Here is a 21186-nt window from a genome sequence, read left to right on the forward strand (position 1 = left end):
TTGTGTAAACTTATTTATTTGATTGATAATCATCCTATCTCAAGCCTACTGATAGTATAAGTAGGTTGTCACATGCTTTGGTTATTTTTTGAATCTTCATTTGTATGCATCATGTTTCTCGAGATATTACAAAACAATATTAAAGCCCGGATAGATTTAACATCCAAGAAGTTGGTAAACATGCATTAATGAGTATAAAAATAGCTTACAAGACAAAATATTATATGTTCTAACATTATCTATTATCACACATAAATATATTTACAATTCATTATCCTACGTAATATGTCATCAGTCTTGTTAATACTATATAAGCAGAATATTTACAGATATGAAACTAACTTATTGACTCATAATACTGTTTAGCCAAATTTAACTTTGACATGGTAGTTAACTTAGGCAAAACATAAAATGGCTTTTTAATCAAAATCGGTATGTATGTATACTTTAACATGGTGATTTGTGATTTGAATTTATTATCCATGCCATTTTCATATTGCTTTCATTTTAAAATCACAACCTCTTTTTTTATTTATTATTATTTGTTAAAATGTGTATTAAGTTAGTACTTAGATGATGAAAAATAAGACAAAAACTTGGAAAATTAATGTCACAGGCAATAAGCATTTCATATGAAGAGGCAAATGTTCATTGTTCACAAAGTGTAAGTAAACAAATTAACTGCATATCTCTATGACAATATCCACACTTAACTTTGACCTTAAAAACTTGAATCTTGTCAAAACATTAGTTTTTGTGTAAAAACTTATATTCAGTTATATTACAAAAATGTTTACATTTCATTCAGTTTATTACATTGTAGTAGAATCCAGGAGCCACAATATTTTACGTACCAGTAAAAACTCAACAACAAACATCAGTCTACGATACTGTCATCGATAACAATGTTTCACAATTAAGGTAGATATAACCTCTAAAAACCATTCACATAAATGTGACGCAAAGCAGAGAACTATACAAAATATCACAATGTGTTGCACTTAAGGCAATGATCCGTCTTTTTTTGGCTTGACAATCGTAGGTTTGTTGTTGTTATTAGTTGGATTGGTAGTCATTCCTTTGTCCTTGCTACAGAAGTATTCCTCGATCTCTTGCAGCGTACGTCCCTTGGTTTCTGGTAGGTAGAGGTAGAAGTAGATTGTGCCGAGGAGAGAAACTGTGCCGTACATCATGAAAGTCCCGTACTTGCTCAGCGACTGGAAGAACGGGAAAGTTTTGACCACCACAAACACGCAGAAGTGGCCCACGAATGTAGTCATGCCTCCCATAATACCACGTACCTGCAACACAAAGAGAAGTCTTATATTCTGTACATAAAACCACAGACAAATAGAATAAATATAGACTGTCAAAGGAAGCTTCCGGCACCCACCGCTAGGAGTGCCATGTAGTTACGTCGTAAGGCGGATTGGCACAATAAGTTTAAGATAAAACCATAGACAAAAGGAATTAAATATAGACTGTCAGCCATGCAGTGGCTACCATAGGTTCTGGCGCACACTGCTGGGAACGCCGTGTAGTTACGAAGCGCGTAGGCCGTAGCTACATAGCACTCCCAGTGGTGTGCGCCAGAACCTATGGCAACCGCAGCACAGCTGAATGACTATATTTAATTATTTTTGTCTATGATATATCCTTAGTTTTTAATAATGTTACAAAATCTACAGTTCTGTATCTAATAGAGGCTGTGTAACTGTTTTCTACAGTAAAACCTCTTAACTATTCTCTCGGCCTCACCCAGGAGCAGAGCATGTATATACAGTTAATAGCTAAATAGGACAATTTCTTACAAACAATGAAAATTCTAATACTAATAGTATATGTCATATAATCATGTGTTACCTTAGAAGGGTAGAGTTCTCCAATCATAACCCACGGAACTACCAGGTAGCCAATGGTGGATGCTGCCATGAAGATGAACAGGTTGAGAAGTGGGAACCATGCGGCGATGGCTGTGGCGCCTTCTTCCTTCCAGCCTTCTGCAAGGAACATGTAGTAGCCCAGGCCGAACATTGACAAGCCACAGAACACACCTGGCAAGGAATAAATAAATTAGATTTTATCAACCAAGTAAGTAAGACCACTGTCCCTAGTTTTACAGTATCTATATAATTAATACGCCAAAACGAAATTTGTCGGTTGAACTCTTCCGCCATTTCTTAACCAATTTTATCCATTGACGTCTCATTGGAAAGAACGTGTTGCATAGATTTGCAAACTGACCAGTGACCTTACATTTTTGAAAAAGTCCCTTGGCCTCTTCCCCATTGGCTTTAAAAGTTCCCATGTTATCCTTAGGAAGAACATAATTGTTTACATTTTGATCAACCGTATAATTCAATTGCTGTTATTGATTTTTCAATTCAATGAAACACATTGCATACATTTACTGATTTTGTTGAAATAAAATATTTACTATTTTAATTTACATTCGTAAACATACTACAATGTAAAAAATCGAGAACGCCTGGACAATTTGATGTTTTACCAAATAAGAAAAATAAATTGATATAGTACCGGTACTGTATTTCTTGAGCAATCATTGAAAGAACCGAGTGTTAACCATGGAAATATAGGAAACTCATAGAACGCAACTAAGGAACTAAGTAGAAGAAATAGATTTTAAAAAAATTTACTATCGTCATCAACCTATATAATGAAGAACACCTAAAATATGACGATCCCCACAAACAATGAACAAGGATGTTACCCGAAGTGCTACTATTGTGTAGGAAACATGGACTTAACTTTATGATTATTGCCAAAGGAAAACCCTCTAAGGCTGAATTGAACTGGTGTGGCAAGGACATTAAAAATATGTCTTCATAAAAGATAAGTGATTTTAAAAGAATATGACTACATCCAAGAAACTAATAAAACTTTCATTGAAGGATTCGCATTATTCACATTATTATTCACCTCTAAGGGAAACAAAAAACCATCTAAACAACAGGCCTTTCAATTCTGCATTTTTTTCAAGTAAAATTAATTTACGTTATAACAGTAACTAGCCAAGTTAATGCCAATTGAAGCAAATAAAATTGTGACAGAGAGGTTATAAAGAAAATCAGGTAGTTATTAAGTAATGTAAACAAAATGTTATCGCTATAAAAAAATTACTGTACTGAAATTTGTACTGGGGGCAATGGGTGGTACCATGCAGACTACATTGTCATTGACGAAGATCAACATGGACAACCAAATGGGGCTATAAGTGGGGAACATTTGTAGAATACACTAAAAATCAGATCAGCTTTTGAAAAATGGTAAAATATTCCCAAGAAATGTTGATTAATATGGAACTGTTAGGTACCGGTACGTAATCTATGAGTTGAGCTTTTTAAACTCATCGGAAATTATGACTTTTATTATTTTTTAAATAAGTTATTTGTTTTTTAATAACTACTTTACTTCTTTGCAATTGCTCGATTTCAAGCAAAATGTACACTATAGTTCGGCCGCTTAGAAAACGACCTGCGCGCTAATGCTAAACCAATGCTGGAGGAGGTCGTTTTCTAAGCGGCCGACCTATAGTTGTACATAGTTATGGTAATAAAATTAGGTCATAAATTAAACATTGTTTGCTTTGAAATTTATTCATGTGTATGGTTGAAGTAATTTTACATTTAGGGTTCCAAATAAGTGACAAAGTTTGGATGGATGGATGTTTGTGACAAGTAATTGCGAAAAATACTGAAATGGTATTGGTCTGAAATTTGGTATGAAGACAGCTCACATTCCCGATTAACATATATACGCATTCTTATCTCAATAATCCTTTCGGGCTACGCCCCAATGGCTCTGGAGTTTCCCATGTTAACCTTATGAGTATTCATATTTAAAAGGAATAAAAGCTATTTCAATTACACAAGTTAGTTCTATGATATTAAATAGTATTTAAACAAGTTATAAGATTTAACAACAGGGTGCAGCACTATTAATTTTTAGCGAATTTCCCATATAGGGAATAAGCTATTACCGTAGTACTCATGGTAAGACCTGGACGCGGGACCGATTTTTTTTTTCGTTTTGAGGTCCCTAGAGGCCAAAAACACCATCCGTTCAAATTCATATATATATATATATATGTGTCCGTCAGCACGATAACTCGAGCAAAAATGATCCGATTTTGATGAAATTTGGTACAAACGTGTAAACCTACGTTTATTCGAACGAGTTTGCGATCCAGCATGATCGGATCATGGGAACGGGGGTTTACGGGGGGTTTTATGGGGTAAAAATAGGTTTTTCCCATTTTTGACCCAAAAATCATAAAATTTAGCAATTTCTTTCCAAACCATTTTGTAGAGCTTAAAAAAACAAATAATTTAGTATATTGAAGCGTTATTATGCGCCTAATGGTTACGGAGAAAATTCCAAAAAATTTTAAATTTAAAATTCCCATGTTATTCTTATGGAGAATAAGTAAACTGTTGTAGTTTGCTTGTTTATGAACATATTTTGATCAAATTTGGAAAATGTTTTTATTTCTTACTAACTATTAGCATTTTACAAAAAAAAAACAGTTTTACCCTCCCTGATGCAGCAAACCTAAGTACTTGTTAGACTAATTCTATTTAAATCGGGGAAAATGTTATATTTTTAAGTAGACATTTCAGTGTAAATCCAATCAGTCAAATGGAAATTCGCTTAGTCTGCAGGTTTTCTGCGGCGGGGGTATTTTGTACTTATGACAAAAACTAATTTGAACCAACCAGCAAAAAAATCTGTAAAAAATGAGAATTTCAGTTTTTTTATTGTTTGGAGGCAGTGGTAGAACATTATGGCTATGGTAGATGTGCTATACTATAGCATACCGTACATTGTTAAACTGTGTCCTCTTCCATTGTAAACGCAAAGCACGGAGTATATCTTCAATAAGCATTTTATACTTAACGCTAACCCTGTACGATGGACGGTACTCTGCTAGTTATCAATATATATTAGATGTATTTGGGAAAATAATAGAATCTTCTAACTCTTCTTGTTCAATGTTTTGTTGGGTCTCTAACGTCAAATATTAAGTTGATTGCTGTAGAACCAAGGATTTTATTTATTATCTCATCTTTATTTATCTCTCATGAAATCTAACTTTCATCAGATAAGCCAAAGCAGACATCTTAAATTCTTAGAGAGACAGATAGTGTGCAATATTTAATCAACCAGATTCATTTCTGTTAGTAATTGATTTAACAAGTCTTGGGAACAATATTTCATGACGCCTATCTGTAGTCAATAAAGGGGATAATCATTTTACATTTATTGCTTATGCTTTATCACACATGGATGTAACTATTGGAAAATGCATATGAAGTAAGAACCCAAATAAGATATCACATAGACTTACTAGAGATGAATGTGAGCGGCCGTCGACCACATCGTCGCATCATGATGCAAGAGACGACAGTGAAACCCAATCTGACCAGACCCAACACTATGGTGGCCATGTATTTGTTCATATCTGCTCCAGAGTCCTAGAAAACAACCCATTTGAAATAGTAAAAAATAAAGAAATAAATGACAGAATTAAAGTTATAGTACCAATAAGAGAAATTATTTTTGAAAAACTATTTTGTTTTTATAGAAACTATTTTGTTTTAGCGAATTTCCCATATAGGGAATAAGCTATTACCGTAGGTCTCATGGTAAGACCTGGACCCAGGACTGATTTACTTTTTTGTTTTAAGGTCCTCAGAGGACAAAAACACCATCCGTTCAAATTCGAAGATACATATTTATTTAAATATTTATAAAAACTTGTTTTACCTTCCTCATAGCAGCAAACCTAAGCACTCGTTAAATATAATGTTATTTAAATTGTGAATAAATATGTCTTATTTATGGAAATCTTTAAATATTAAAAAAATTTGGTTTTTCTTTTCCGAGTTCGTTTGACTCTTCTACCTGACCAATTTTCATGATTGAGGTCTCAAATTGAAGGTATGCACGCACAGATTTGCCATCAAGCATCGGCATATATTTATCTATCAGCCCACTTGGTTTACACGTTAATAAATTTGCTCCCATGTATTTCTTATGGGAGTTAAATTTGGTTTTTCTTTTCCGAGTTTGTTTGGCTCTTCTACACGACCAATTTTCATGATTGAGGTCTCAAATTGAAGGCATGCGCGCCAAGTTTTCACATAAAGCATCGGCAAATATTTACCTACTGTATTACTTGACTAAAAAACATAATTTGATTTATTTTCTAATTCTTACTTCAATTTAAGATGTACCTTCACCAGTTATAATTTTATAATCCTATATATTTTATTCTAAGAACCTTCAATGAAATGCTGGCTTTCATTTAAGCTATATGTTATTCAAATCTGACGAGTTTCAAGTAAAGGCAAGGTGAACAACCAACATAAAAATAATTTTTCATAAGGTTTTAATATGATTAAAAATCAACAGCTCCCGTATTGTTCATGTTTTTCTATATGTTTTAGACTCAAAATAATCAGTAAATTATAGGCGTCAATTTGAGCTATTAATCGTTTGAATCAGTTAAGCTCAATATACTGTATTACTCAATCAAAAATCATAAATTTGATTTTTTCTCGGATATTATATTTATTTCAACGCTGCAGAGCAGCATGGGTCCTCTAGTATTTTAGTAAAAAGAGAAGTCCTGCTTATTAACCAATAGAGCAGCCGTGCCACATATATTTATCCTAATATTGTTGTGCTACCTGTTAAGAGATTGGGGGGTTTTAAGTGTAAAAGGTTTATACAATTTAAAATTGAAATTACAGTATATTATATTATAATCACACAACTACCTGCTACTCCCTTATAGATTTTTCTTGCTCGTATTATTCTTCTAGATCAGATAGACTACTACTCTTGATACTACTGGATAATCTTACTAATATTATAGATGTGAAAGTTTGTGTGTTTCAAGTTCAATCACACATAAACTGAAATTTGGCATGATGATAGCTTACATTCCCGAGTAACATATAGGCATATTCTTATCTCAAAAATCCTTTCGGGCTCCGCCCCAGTGACTCTGTAATTCCCCATGTTAACCTTATGAGTATTCATATTTAAAGGGAATTAAAGAATTTAGTCAGCTGTTTCAACTAAAAAAGCATTTCTAAAAAAAAAGGTTTCTATGATATGGAAAAGCATTAAAAGGTTATAAGATTTACCAACAGGGTGCAGCACTATATTTTTTTTTTTTTTGCATTTATGAAAACAGCTCATTTGAACTAAGTAGCAACAAAAACCTGTGATTCGCAATGAGAACTGTCAAAGTAGGATTGTTTACAGTTATATTTATGTTTTTCATTTCACGAATAGTTTGTGATATTTTGCGAATTGTTGATAATTTATTTTTCTCTATTGTTTAGGTGAAGTGGTAGAACATTATGGCTATGGTAGATGTGTAATACTATAGGATACTGTAAATTTAAAAAAGCAAATTTTATCAAACTGTGTCCTCCCTTATTGCAAACGCAAAGCTTGAGTATAACTGCAATAAGCATTTTATACTTATATTCCAACCCCGCACGAAGGACGGGTACTCTGCTAGTAGATAATATGTTTGCCTACCAGCTGAAGACCATTTTAAGGTGTCACCACAGAGTATAGAATAAATAGAGTCGCCACTCAGCTATACCAGCAGTAAAGCCGATTTCCCCCATCTTGGTAAGAGAGTCGGGCTCGGAACTTTGAAAACACGGCGTCATTACCACTGTGTTATTCTATGCTATTTATGAATTAGATGAAGCTACCGCTCCGAGGATACATATAGAACTATCCCCCCTTCGATATTGACCTAGGACTCTGCCCCACGGGCTTTCAAAGTTCTGAGGTGAGAGTTTTAAAAGTAAATATTGATTGGTGGTTTCCATGGTAACAATATAATGGTTTAAATGTAAATGCAGACCGGGCCGGCTGCCATCTTGGTACGAGAAGCCTGCTTCATTCCAGACGGCAAGTGCTGCCTCTATATTTATTGTATGTTTTGTGGGTGTCACTGATAATTAAGAGTACTTTGTTTACTATTTTTTTGTCCTACAAACAACTAAAACTTTTTTGACTATACATAATAATCTCTATTGACTTACCTGGATGATTTCAACGGCATAGAATGTGACAGGATTCACTCCGGAGAACTGGTAGATGAGGAAGTACGAGGCGAGGATGAGGAAAGGCTTGAGTGCCGAGGGGTGAAGAATGGCTCTAAGGGTGTCTTTCATTGAACTCTTCTTGTTGGAGTTGGTCTTGTTAGCAAAGTTAATCAGGTCCTGAAGTTCCCCTTCAATGTCACAGGTGTCGCCTGTCAAGACATATTGATTTGAGGAATAGTATAAAATATATTTAGAACTGAAAAAGAACAATGAACTGTGTTAGACCATCTCAAGTACTGTTTTTTAATTGACATTGAAACATACATAGAACACACAAACACATTTAGACGCACAACACACGCACAACATTAATACATTAGGGACATTGGATACGTAGAAAACTGCAGAAGGAAGTCAACTGTTTGGAATTCACCCTGTTAATTGTCCTCTGTTGTTAGAATTGCAAAGCATCAATGCTTTTAACTGAAAAGTACATTAAGCCTAGTCCTGCAGTGGAATTTCATGTCAGGTTTGACACAAGGACTGCTGAGATAAAGTTAATTTGTTCACTTTTAACTTCAACCCTAGAACTGCTGATCGGTCATTTTATGGCCAATCGGGTCCTTTTCTGATGTACTGCTATCAGATCCAGAATTTACATTAAGGCTTATAATCAACTGATTAATTTAAATGATCATGGATGTAAATATAAAGATGTTGGCTATTCTGCTAACAACCCCTTAATATTTTTGGTTAGGTTTGTAACAAACAGTACTTTTGGGTACTTTGGTATTATACGGAGACCACCCTTATTCAACACTCTGCGGCGGTTATGTTAGGTTGGGTTACGTTTTTTTATCATTAATAGAAATTATGACTCATCTGGTATCATTTGATTTATAACGAAATGAGGAAAGTCCTACAAACATATTTATGATAACCCAACTGTAATGGTAGGACGTTTTGGGGAAAATTTTAATTCAATAAAAATTTTAAAATTCATATTGTAAATGATTTTCAATCAATCAAACAATTGTAGAAGTATCAGTTACAGCAGTTGGTTGAGTAAAGTAGATTGCTGAGTGTACTGTAAGCAGTTTTGTGCTGCTTCTTGCATTCAGTAGGTTCAATACCCAACAAATTGCTGATTATGGCCTTACCCTCTCTCTTTGCAGCCAAATTGAAAGTATCATCGGTGGTAGACCTTTTACCAATAATTCACTCTTCCTTAGGAACCAGCGCCGGCTGGCCAAGGTAAGGCCGTTATACTCTCTTAATATTTTTGGACTTAGAGCACAGATAGATTTGAAATACTAATAAAGACACTTAATACTTGTCATATTAAATTCATACTTTTAATAACACAGAGTTATTGAAACAATATATATAAATTTACCAATTTCTATTGCCTCTTTGGTTGAATAGTTATTTTGAAAATAATAACATAAACAATTATTTTTGATTGAAAATCATATTTTGTCATTTGGTATTTGCCATTCATTGTTCTTGATATAATATCTATACTCTATTTTTCCCTTTATCTCTGTAATTATTGAAACTACTTGTGTTGAGAATATAATATAGAATTTTTTATAATCGAATCTCGAGTACCTTTCTTTGTGCTCACTGCCAAGCGAGCTCACCCCCCACAATATACTATATAATAATAAATCATTTATAAGAAGTAACACATAAAACTAACCGTTACACAATCTAACATAACCGCTGCAGTGCGCTGTAAAATAAGTGGCCTCCGTATATTTCCAAAGTACCCTTATTTGATATCCAAAAAGCAGATTAGATTTCCTACAAAATATAGTCTATATAAAGAAACATCATTTTTTATGTGTTTTTTATATGACCCATAAAAATATATACAGGGTGATCAACTCAAGGAGGCCACCATTGGGATATCGGAAACGGTAAGAATTAGAGAAAACTTTAAATGGGTGGAAAATGGCGGCTGAATTTCAAAAAATTTAAATCATTTTTAACTGCCACAAAAAATAAAGGAATGTTCCCCTTTTAAAGTTTTCTCTAATTCTTACCGTTTCCGATATGCCAATGGTGGCCTCCTTGAGTTGATCACCCTGTATATAGCTTGACATTTTTTGTATAACCTTAATTAAAGAGGTCATAAATTGTGATCAAGTTTTATTGCCTTACAAATAATATTAAAATATTATGTTTCTTTCAGAAAAAAATGATAATACAACATAGTATAGTTACTTATCAATAATATTTCATTTTTTGAATTAACTGTAAACTGTGGCAAATTTAATAAACACTTGGCAGTACCAACCTCTAAGCCTGGTAAGAGCATTCCGAGCAGCTTCTGTCTTGCCTTGGTTGAGGAGCCATGATGGTGACTCTGGCAAAAAGAACGCCGTCATAAGACCGATCGAAGGAACGATTCCGTTGAAGAGAGCGAGGCTGTTCCATGACACAAAGGCACCCACAATGTACTGAATTGTGACTCCTGCAAAAGCAACAGCTTTAAAATCAGTTCAGAATTAGATTATTCATATCAGGTCCTTTCTTGACCCTGTCAGCACCCTAGGGACAACTAATAGTAGCACCTCATTGCAATATATTTAACAGGTTGTCCACTGACTGAGAAAACCGGGAATTATGTTTGAGTTTTTTTGAACCGGGAAATACGTGTGAATTTTGTATTTCTACATGGAATTTTCAATTTACTACGATCGCGCATGACAACAGTGAAGTTTGCATGACCGCCGAAGACGATAATATGTCTATTGCCTACACAATACGGCGAGGGATGATCAGAATTTTGCCGCGATCGCATAAGAAGATTATAATGTCTACACAACCACGGGATTTGATCATGATTTTGCCGCGATTGCATAAGATGATTATAATGTCTACACAACCACAAGATTTGATCATGATTTTGCCGCGATTGCATAAGATGATTATAATGTCTACACAACCACAAGATTTGATCATGATTTTGCCGCGATCGCACAAGACAATGACGATATCTACAGAGCCGCGAGAGATGAACAGAATATTGCCGTGATCACAGAAGACAATGATAATGTCCACACGACCACGGGAAACAGTCAGAATTTTGCCCCAATCGCGGAAGATGATGATGATCTCCACACGAGTACGGGATATGATTGTCAATTTGCGGCAATCACGGGGGACTATTACTATGTCCAGTATCCACACGACCGCAGGAGATGATATAATGATTTCTTGACGGCTGCGGGGGATGATAAGAATTTTACCGCGCGCAAGACGATAATGTCCACACGACCGTGGGGAAAATAAGAATTTTGCCTCATTCACGGTAGACAATGATAATCTCCTCACTACCACAGGAAATATGTTCATATATTGCTGCGATCATGGATGACAATAATTATATCTAAACAACCGCGGGAAATAGTCAGAATTTTCCCGCGATCACTGGAGACGATTGCGATGTTTACACAGCCGTGAAGGATTATCATAAGTTTACCGTGATTACATTCAAATACAACCACAAATTTTTTTATTTTCCAATTTTTTGTCACCCCCCAAACAAAACAAATTGTGTCACGTCCTAGGCACGTGCCCACCATGCCTATTCGGTAAATTAGCTCTGATTCATATTTATAATATTATTCAAAGATGGTTATTTCAGAAGTCATGTTTTAAACTGTGAATTAAAAATGTTACAACTGTTCCAATTTTGAGCTTTGATGTACTGCTAATCCTAAATAACCAAACATAAATATCCTTTGGGTAAAATAATATCAACAATATAATGTAATATTATTATTTGTTGTATATAAAGACAAGAGTAACCAAAATTTAGCTTTTATTCATTATAAAGATCAGCCATACTGTTGTTGTTTACAAACACTTAAAAACATGAATATACAAAACTAAACAGAGGCTTTAAACTTTAAATATCACCACATTCTCCCCCACTAGTTTTTCAAATAGGTGTAGCAGACATAATCTTTAAGATAAGATCTTTAAGGCTGAAGGTATGACATTCCTCCTTGGGCGAATCCTATCCAAGGGCATCTCTTCAGCTGGAGCTCCTGATGATGTTGGATCAGGATTGTTTTGTGCTTCTAGAACTTCGTACTTATTACAATTGTCAGCATTGAACTCGTGATCATCCTCACGTTGATCGTTTGGACACTCATCAGATGTATACTCACTAGTTGGTAGTCCAGCAGGCACAAGGTGTCTTAGTAATACTTGGGACTCGGAACCATCTTCCCTCCTAATCTTCTATTATATAAAATCCAATGTATGTTTGTTTGTCCTTTATGGACTCTGAAACCGCTTGACAGATTTTAATGAAACTTTCAGACATTATTAAGCATTATTCAATGATGGTTTGTGTGAAGTTTGGTGCAGATCCGTCAAAAGGGCTCCGCCCCAGTGGCTCTGGAGTTTCCCATGTTAACCTTATGAGTACTCATATTTAAATGTAATAATTCAAGAATCTTAACAGCTGGTTCAACTAAACAATTTGATTCTGTGATGTTTAATAGCATTAAAAAGTTAATAGGTTTACCAAAAGGGTGCAGCACTATATATATTTTTAAATTTATGACAACAGCTAATTTGCAACCAAAAGGTGAGTGAGTGTAGCGAACGAACTTCAACCTGGAAGCGAGTTAGCGTAACGAACGAGCTAACCTGAAGGTAAGTGAGCGCAGCGATCGAGCTCCAACCCAAAGGTGAGTAAGCGTAGCGAACGAACTTCAACCAGGACGTGATTGAGCCATGCGAACGAGCTCATCTTGAAAATGAACGAGCATTTGACATAAAACCACATTAGGACAGGACGACGTCTGTCGGGCCAGCTAGTTAAAGCATATTTAGGATTTGCGTCTAGGAGATCTACTAGTTCTACGAGGTCATCGTGTTTACTTGTACGGACGTATTTCTTCATCAAACTTGTCCAGGGCTAAGCGGGGACAGCTCACTTACTCTACAGATCATAGACTATACGAGCTTTTTAAATAATATTGAAGGTTCACTTGCACTACAGGCTCGTATACTATACGAGCCTATCGAAAATAAAAAATAAATGAAGAGGGTTCACTTACTCTACGAATCATTGTGCCTATGAGCCTCGTGTATTATATTTAAAAATACAGTAGGAAGGTTCGCTTACTCTACAGATCATAGTGACTATGAGCCAAGCTTACGAATTATTTGATAATTTAGGAATCGGCTCGTATAGTATACGAGCCAAAATAATGAATAATATAAATTATAGGAATAGGCTCGTATACTATACGAGCCTGCAGAAAAATATTAGATGGCTCACTTACTCTACAGTTCATTGGCACTATGATCCGTAGAGTAAGTGAACCCTCTTCAAAATATTAGATGGCTCACTTACTCTACGGCTCATTTAGCTACTCGTTGCGCGGTTTGCGTTCGTGAAACTTTAGGCGCTATGCCCGGATTCGACTGCTGCGACTGCCTACATAAGTGTATTGCATCACCTCAATTATTTATTAAAACGAAATAAATATGTATGCACAAGTAAATTTATTACATTTTTGGACTGAATACTTTAAAAATGGAGGGAGCATGACTTTTATGTTTAATTAAATTAAACGTTATAGAATAAAACATATTTTGACTAATATCAGGTTATATAATACACACTTGTATGATCCAGATACAGAGCTACAGACAAAACCTGTGGTCCGATTTAGATTAAATTTTGTATCTGGATTTATCCACGAGTCACTAATTTTTTAAGCACGGGTTGAGAAATAATGGCAAAAATTTATAAAAACAGTTCACCAGTTTAGAATATTTCTCAGTTACTGTGAGTTGCAAAAAAAGTGTATACAGAAGCATTTGTGTACACAGAAAATATAGAGGACTAGATGTATACAGAAGATATATTAAAATACAATACGCACACAACTATCAACGTTTACATATGTAAAATTAATGAATTTGTTGTATTGAGTATTTTTAACATTATGACGAAGCCTTAACAAAACATATTTTTTTTAAGGAGTTCTAGGGTGTTGAACTATATTGTATTTATCTTTTGTGGAGGATTCTGTCCACGATTTATGATTGCTAACAATTTAATACAAAGATTTAAGTCTCTGTACGTGAAGACTAAAAACACGAAACAAACTTTAAAGTGATAGAAAAGATTTGATCAGGAGCTGGCGTTTGATACCTTTTGGGAATAAATATAGCCTCTACTTCAAAGGTATACATGGTGAGGTAGCCTCTGGAAGTCCAATTTGGTTAGATGACCTATTGACGTTTTCTGAAGATGGACTTATTTTCAAGTCCGAAACTATAGTAGTGTAATACTGAAGAAGGATCACTTGACGAAGCCAGGTAACTTAAACCATTTAGCTTAAAGTTATACAAGTTGGTTTCACACCAACATTTCATGCACATATGAAATCTATATAATTAATACGCGAACACTAAGTTTGTCGGTTGAATCCTCCACCATTTCTTAACCGATTTTATCCACTGACGTCTCATTGGAAAGAGCGTGTTGCGTAGATTTGCAAACTGGCCTAATTTTTTTGAAAAAGTCCCTTGGCCTCTGCCACAGTGGCTTTTTAAGTTCCCATGTTATCCTTTCGAAGAACATAATATTGTTTACATCAGCTGTTTAATTTAATTGTGTTCTTTGTTTTTCAATTCAACGAAACGCATTGGTTACATTAACTGATTTTGTGGAAATTAAATATCTATCTATATATTAATTACGAAAGCCGATTCTTTGCGTCAAAATTGTGGGCGACTGGGTAGTCGTAGAACGACGGGAGAGGGTTCAAATTAAAGGTCTCGATCCCGGAAAAATAGTGAAATTCCCCAAATTTTAACACAAAATTTGATAAAACCTTTGACTTAGTCAATAATATAACGTAAAATGTTCTCCATAAGAATAGCATTAGAAGCCATTTGTCTGTTGATTTTTGTTTACCTCAATACAGCTTATCGTGATTCATTTAAGCCAGTAAGCAATATTACATTTGGATTTAACTCATTTGCCAGTAAATTCTGCAATGTACTGTATACTATATAAAACCAGGGATGACGTTACCTACAATTGAGACTTTTGTCGTTATGTCTTAGAATGTTGAAATTAATTTTACTGTGCAATTTGCAAATTTGTGTATTTGTATGTAAATTAGCCAAGCGCATGAAATTTAGTAGAATCGTGGGAGATGGTTAAAATCAAAGTAAATGGAAGTAGAATGGCTGAAACATTTAAGATTTGGTTTCTTTAAACATATGTTCACGAAGTTTACAAAATTATTTTACTTTGATTACATTTCTTCACATTAGTAGGTTATTGTTGTGCTGAAGGAATGTTTAACATGAAATAGCCCCATTGACTAAATAATCAACGATGCAAGATTAGTTAGAAAACTTCTGTTTTGTTTTTATTTCAAAACATATGTTGAAAATTTATTCAAAACTTTTGTTTTAAATTTCATAACATTTAATTTGACACGTAATTGTAGTGTTTAATCTATGATTTTATCGAGTGGAATAACCTTAACAGTTACTCTAGAGAATAACCTGGGAATAAAATTTGAAAAAGGTTTGTACAGGCAATACATATATTCCTTTCATTAATTACTATAACAAATTCCAATGGGCGGAAAAATAAAATTGTTTGGAGTAGATTTTAACCAGGTATCTACTGTCTGTTGCTCCAAGGAAAAAAGGTTAAAATAATATAGCCCAACATGCATTGTATATATATACAATCTATATAGATAGTAAAGATAGAATCTATAACAGTAAACCCTGGAGGTAGTTTCCGATTCTTTATGTTTCACTAACCAAAAATATGTACCTATATTAATGCTGATGAATTTGTTTTCTTGATTGGTTTCATTAACATGATAATGGAACCCTAACCAATGGCAAGTAATCAGTCGATGATTCGCTTTTTTAACTGTAGGCTAAATAAATAATATAAACGGTAAAATGTTTTCAAACAAAATTTACATCCATTGAATGAAAAATAATATACTATTAACATGACTATAGCTGATATGGCTTAGCTGTCGGCTATCTGTACATTGCATCATAACATCAGACAGCGCTGTGTTATTAACTTAAAAATTATAACGGATTAGCAAATAAATACTTTACTATGGTCTTAACAAACTATGAACCCATTGAACGTTTAAATTGGCCTATTTTAAAGAGTGTATAAAATCAACCACAGCTTTAGGAGGAATACCACCACATAAGCTGACACAGAGAGAAGTTTATATTTTATGTTGATCAGAAACGAAACTATAATCAACTATAACTATCAACTATAACTTATAGGGCAGCCTTTACACTAATTCAGTTGTGCCTTTACAAAAGGAGTAGAGCTATAATATTAGAAATAATAACTGGGCCAGGGTACTAATATGAGTACATGTAGTATTGTAGCACTGTATCGATTCTGACACATAGATAATTTTATTCTGAGTTTGTTTAAATATTACAATAGTTTGTTTTACATTTGAGCTTTTTAGGGACTTATGTCCCTACAAGCCACTAGTTTATCAATATAAAGCCCAAAGTACACATGAACTTTTGTGAAAACTACAAGTCATACCCCCATAAACCATATACTTAAAATGTTCGTCATGACGAGAAAACTAGCGCAAAACTATCCATTATTTCATAAACTGCCCTTAAAGGTCGTAATTGCTTTCCAAGGAAACATAGGAAAGTCATAGAACGCCACCAAGTAGCAGAAATCGAGATTTTTTAAAAATATTATCGTTATCATCCTATATAAAAGAAGAACACCTACAATATGAAGATTATCCCACAAACAATGAACAAGGATGTTATCGGAAGTGCTACTATTTTGTTGGAAACACGGACTTAACTTTATGATGATTTGCAAAGGAAACCCCTCTAAGGCTGAATTAAACTGGTACGGCAAGGACATTATATATGTTTTCATAAAAGTCAAGTGATTTTAAAATAATATGACTACATCCAAGAAACCTTATTAAAACTTGCATTGAAGGATTCGCATTATTCACATTCAAGGGAAACAAAAACCCATCTGAACAACAGTAGGCCTTACAATTCTGCATATTTTCAGGTAAATATAACTTACGTTGTAACAGTAACTAGCCAAATTAATGCCAATTGAGGCAAATAAAATTGTGACAGAGAGGTTATGCAGAAAATCAGGCAGTTCTTAAGTACCTATTGTAAACAAAATTGTATCTCTATAAAAAAAATACTGAAATTTGTACTGGTGACAATGGGTAGTACCATGCTGACTACGTTATCATTGACGAAGATCAACATGGACTACCTAATGTGGCTATAAGTGGGAAATATTTGTAGAATACACTAAAAACCAGATCAGCTTTTGAAAAATGGTAAAATATTTACAAGAAATGTTTAGGCTATTATATGGAAATGTTAGGTACGTTCCATCTATGAGTTTAGTCTTTTAAACTCATCGGAAATTATTACTTTTATTCGTTTTTAAATAAGTTAATAATTGTTTTTAAATAACTACTTTACTTCTTTGCAATTGCTTGATTTAGAGCAACATGTACACTAGTCGTTAATTATACTAGCACATTTTTGACGTGAGATAATAGCACGTTTGAAAAACAATGCTAATGACATCAATACACACAGTAGGAATTTATTCGATAAGAAAACTCCTTAAACGATCTATTTTTAGCCTTTAAATACTACCCTGTGTACGCCACTATCTGCCCTGTATTTTGCTCATTTTCTTTACGCTGCCTCTACCCTAATCACTAATTCAACTGAACAAAGGAAAAATATGTGTGTTATAACATTTTGGATCTATGGTATTGCGTTTTAAACCATAATAAAAGCTAAAATACAATTTAAGAGTGTTACTGAGAGAAAGTCACGTGACCCTGTAATTTTTCTACCTTTTTTCTATCCCACCAACACATCTTACGCTAGTTCTAGCCCGTAATAGTTGAACACAATATTTCAGGCAAGTCCTAGATCGTACTAAGAAATAATGTACAGACAAAACTCTAATTTTATTTATATAGAAGATGTCTCGTGTTCACATAATCTCTCAGTGAACTGATAATTTGTCACTTAGTAATGCTATCATCCTTCATTTAAATATTGATATCAGTAAACCAAACTATGAACATCGGTTTTTATATGTAATTGTTTTGGCAGAGCTTTGCTACTGCTAAAAAAAAAGAAGTTTCCCTACTTATATTTATTTCAAACTAATTAATAAAACAAATAATAAATAAACATGCCTTTATTTATCAAGCCGTTCTCTCAAATTAGTTGAGACAAAGTTTGACATTAAACATTTCGAATCCTCCATGTTAAACTTGGTGTGTAATAATATCAAATGTTAATAAAAATATCTTATGGTACTCCTTATATACTGTATAATACGTGAAGGTGATTTCTACGAAACACCACTCCTCCGTTAATAATGGATGGATTTTTAAAAACGATGTGTCAAAATGAATCGACATCATTCAGTTAGTCTATATAACTTTAAGTACTCGGACTCCTTTTACCATCGGCACAGAAAACATACTACTATCTGATTGGACCGTTAATACCCTCTAACATTGAACCAAAGTATGCCCAACTTTATGTATACGACGTAAACACAGCTGTTACTTACAGAATGGGCCACAATCCGTGAAATGCGAACAACTGCAGATGCTTGATCTAAGTGAATCTATAACTAGCTGTGTGCCCGTTCTACGCACGGGGATCTTATTGTAGTCAGTTGAAACCTTATTATTAAGAACAGAAGTTGGGTTTGCATATTTTCAGATATGCTGGCAGAACTATAAATAAACCTTCGCAAATACAGTATCTGACAGTTTCAAGCCAAAACAAATGCTTTTAAATTAAATTTAGTCTGGGTCGTGTTGGTCCATATGTTAAATCCAATGATTAAACTAAAAAATGCTTTATAGATCTATGAGGCATAGCCCTAATGTAGGCCTATAATTGAAAGTTACCTTCCACAATGATTAAAAGTATTTAAGGTACTACCTCAACCTCACAATTTAACACTTTATTCGGGTTGACATTTTTATTATAAAGGTGCTTTTGTCCTTTCCGTGAAACACTGAGAAATAAGAAGATTAATGCGTTACCAACAGACATACACACAAAAATACAGAACTTAATTAGGGAATTTGCTACGTTTTAAGCATAACAAAGTACTTATACAATTAGTATCTGAAATCTTTGTTAATGTCATCAAATTTCATCATAACAATTTATATTTGCTTGGACCGATGATGACCCGAAATGACGGCTTACTATAATATGAAATGAAGTACTATATACGATTTAGATTGGTAATTTATAATACAAATTACCAAAATAGGCCACGAACTATTGATACATAAACAACGTAAAGCGTTTAAACAGTTCATGATGGTTTGCTGAATGAATGTTTTACTAAAATGCGTTAAGTTTTATCGTTTTCTTAGCATAAACTAACATTTTGGAATCAAGAAAGAAAAAGCAAAAATTGTACAGTTAAGACATCAATTAAATTGAATACGCCTGTAATAATAAATAAGGTGCAACACCAACGATAACTAATTTGTAAAGTACAGTGATGTGTTGGAACTTAAAAATGATTCTTGCTGCTACCAACAGTACCAACGGTTCTAAGGAATAGAACCGGTACCAAAAACCAACGTTCACAGTTGAAAACTATAGTAGGCCTACAGCAGACCAATTATATGACTTAATCAAGTCCCGAGGTTATTGATCTCTTAGTTTTGGATTGTCTCGTAAAACGTTTTAAAACGGCAATCAAAGTTATTTCCCATTAATTGCTTTATTTGTAAACAACTTTTAATGTAATTTATCGGTGTCAGTTTGAAAAAAAAAACAACCTCATACAAACAACTTTTTGTTATTTAATAGATTACGTATCCTCTAAACAATGATTGGTAAAGGCTATCTATTAACATTAGAAGGAAATGTGACAAAAATCACACAACGTTGGGTTTTTGGACGTTTGTAATTTTATTTCTTAAGTAGGCCGTGTATTCTAGGGAAAAGTACCGGATCGTCGTGGAAAAGGTTGTTATGAATAATTGGGTAGGCGTACGTACGTACCCAAGAGATGGGCTATGGGCCTATTGGCTGTATGGTCCAGCGATTGCATCACACGGTGAGTAGGTACTACCCAGACAGCACACTTTCTCCTCAGGACATCCCACGGATATTGCGACAGGATATGCAAGATATCCCATAGTGGTCCTATGGTCAACTTGGGATATCACAGGATATCCACAGGAATGCGTAATGTCCCCGCCCGGGGATGTCCTACGGATAAGCTCACACGCATATCCGTGGGACATCCGAGGTCATCCCAGGGTAGTCCTCAGGACATTCTCAGGACATATGGGACTACTATGGGATGTCCCTGGGATAAAGTGTGGTCTGGGCCTGAACATAAAAAACACAAAATAATATAGATTTAGTATGAAAAGCTTAATTATAAGTTTAGTAAATTGATTAAATAGTTAATAAACACAAATTTTGAAGAAAAAAACGAGAAAAAAGTTTTTGGCCCAGACGGGTTTCGAACCTGGTACCTTCGCCTTGTGAGCCTCTTACCTTACCTCCTGAGCTGTCTGCGCTTGTTGATTATGGGTGTTTTCAAGTTGTTAAAGAGTAGCCGACAGTTGCAATGGTCGCAATACTTAAAATATTTTTGATACTACAGTATAGGCTATATATGATTCTGTCAATCTGTTTAGGCCTCAAGTAGTTGAATTGTTTTTCTGGTAGTTGGAGAGGATACTGGTATTTGAATATAGATTATTTAATCACCATTAAATTAGCACTGTAATAATTGATTGTTATATGATTAAAATTAGTTTTTTGTTGTTTTATTAATTTAAAGTTAGAATTAAATTCACATTTCACACAACTATGATAGAACTCTATAGTTTTCCTGAACTCAGTGGTAGTAATATGTCAGTAAAGTAAAGTCAACCCTTGCTAGCCATAGTATTAACAAGACATATTTTCAATCTGGGAAACCTTAAACTTTTAAAATAAATTATAAAACCTC

General features: G+C 34.1%; 1 protein-coding gene across 1 annotated transcript in view; it reads right to left on the bottom strand.

Annotated features, from left to right (window-relative positions):
- Position 1: 1 nt before the first annotated feature.
- Positions 2-21186, bottom strand: part of LOC128988888 (facilitated trehalose transporter Tret1-like) — a 55318-nt gene continuing 34133 nt past the window's right edge. Inside the window, exons 6-10 of the mRNA XM_054410639.1 lie at positions 10402-10578; positions 8097-8308; positions 5369-5495; positions 1864-2054; positions 2-1301 (exon numbers count right to left, since the gene is read on the bottom strand). Coding sequence (XP_054266614.1) covers positions 1002-1301; positions 1864-2054; positions 5369-5495; positions 8097-8308; positions 10402-10578 — 1007 coding nt within the window. The 3' untranslated portion in view covers positions 2-1001. The remainder of the gene's footprint in view (positions 1302-1863; positions 2055-5368; positions 5496-8096; positions 8309-10401; positions 10579-21186) is intronic.

This window comes from Macrosteles quadrilineatus, unplaced genomic scaffold (genome assembly GCF_028750875.1).
Source record: "Macrosteles quadrilineatus isolate MER2022 unplaced genomic scaffold, UCM_ALF_1.0 Scaffold_3__2_contigs__length_128488019, whole genome shotgun sequence".
NCBI lineage: Eukaryota > Metazoa > Arthropoda > Insecta > Hemiptera > Cicadellidae > Macrosteles > Macrosteles quadrilineatus.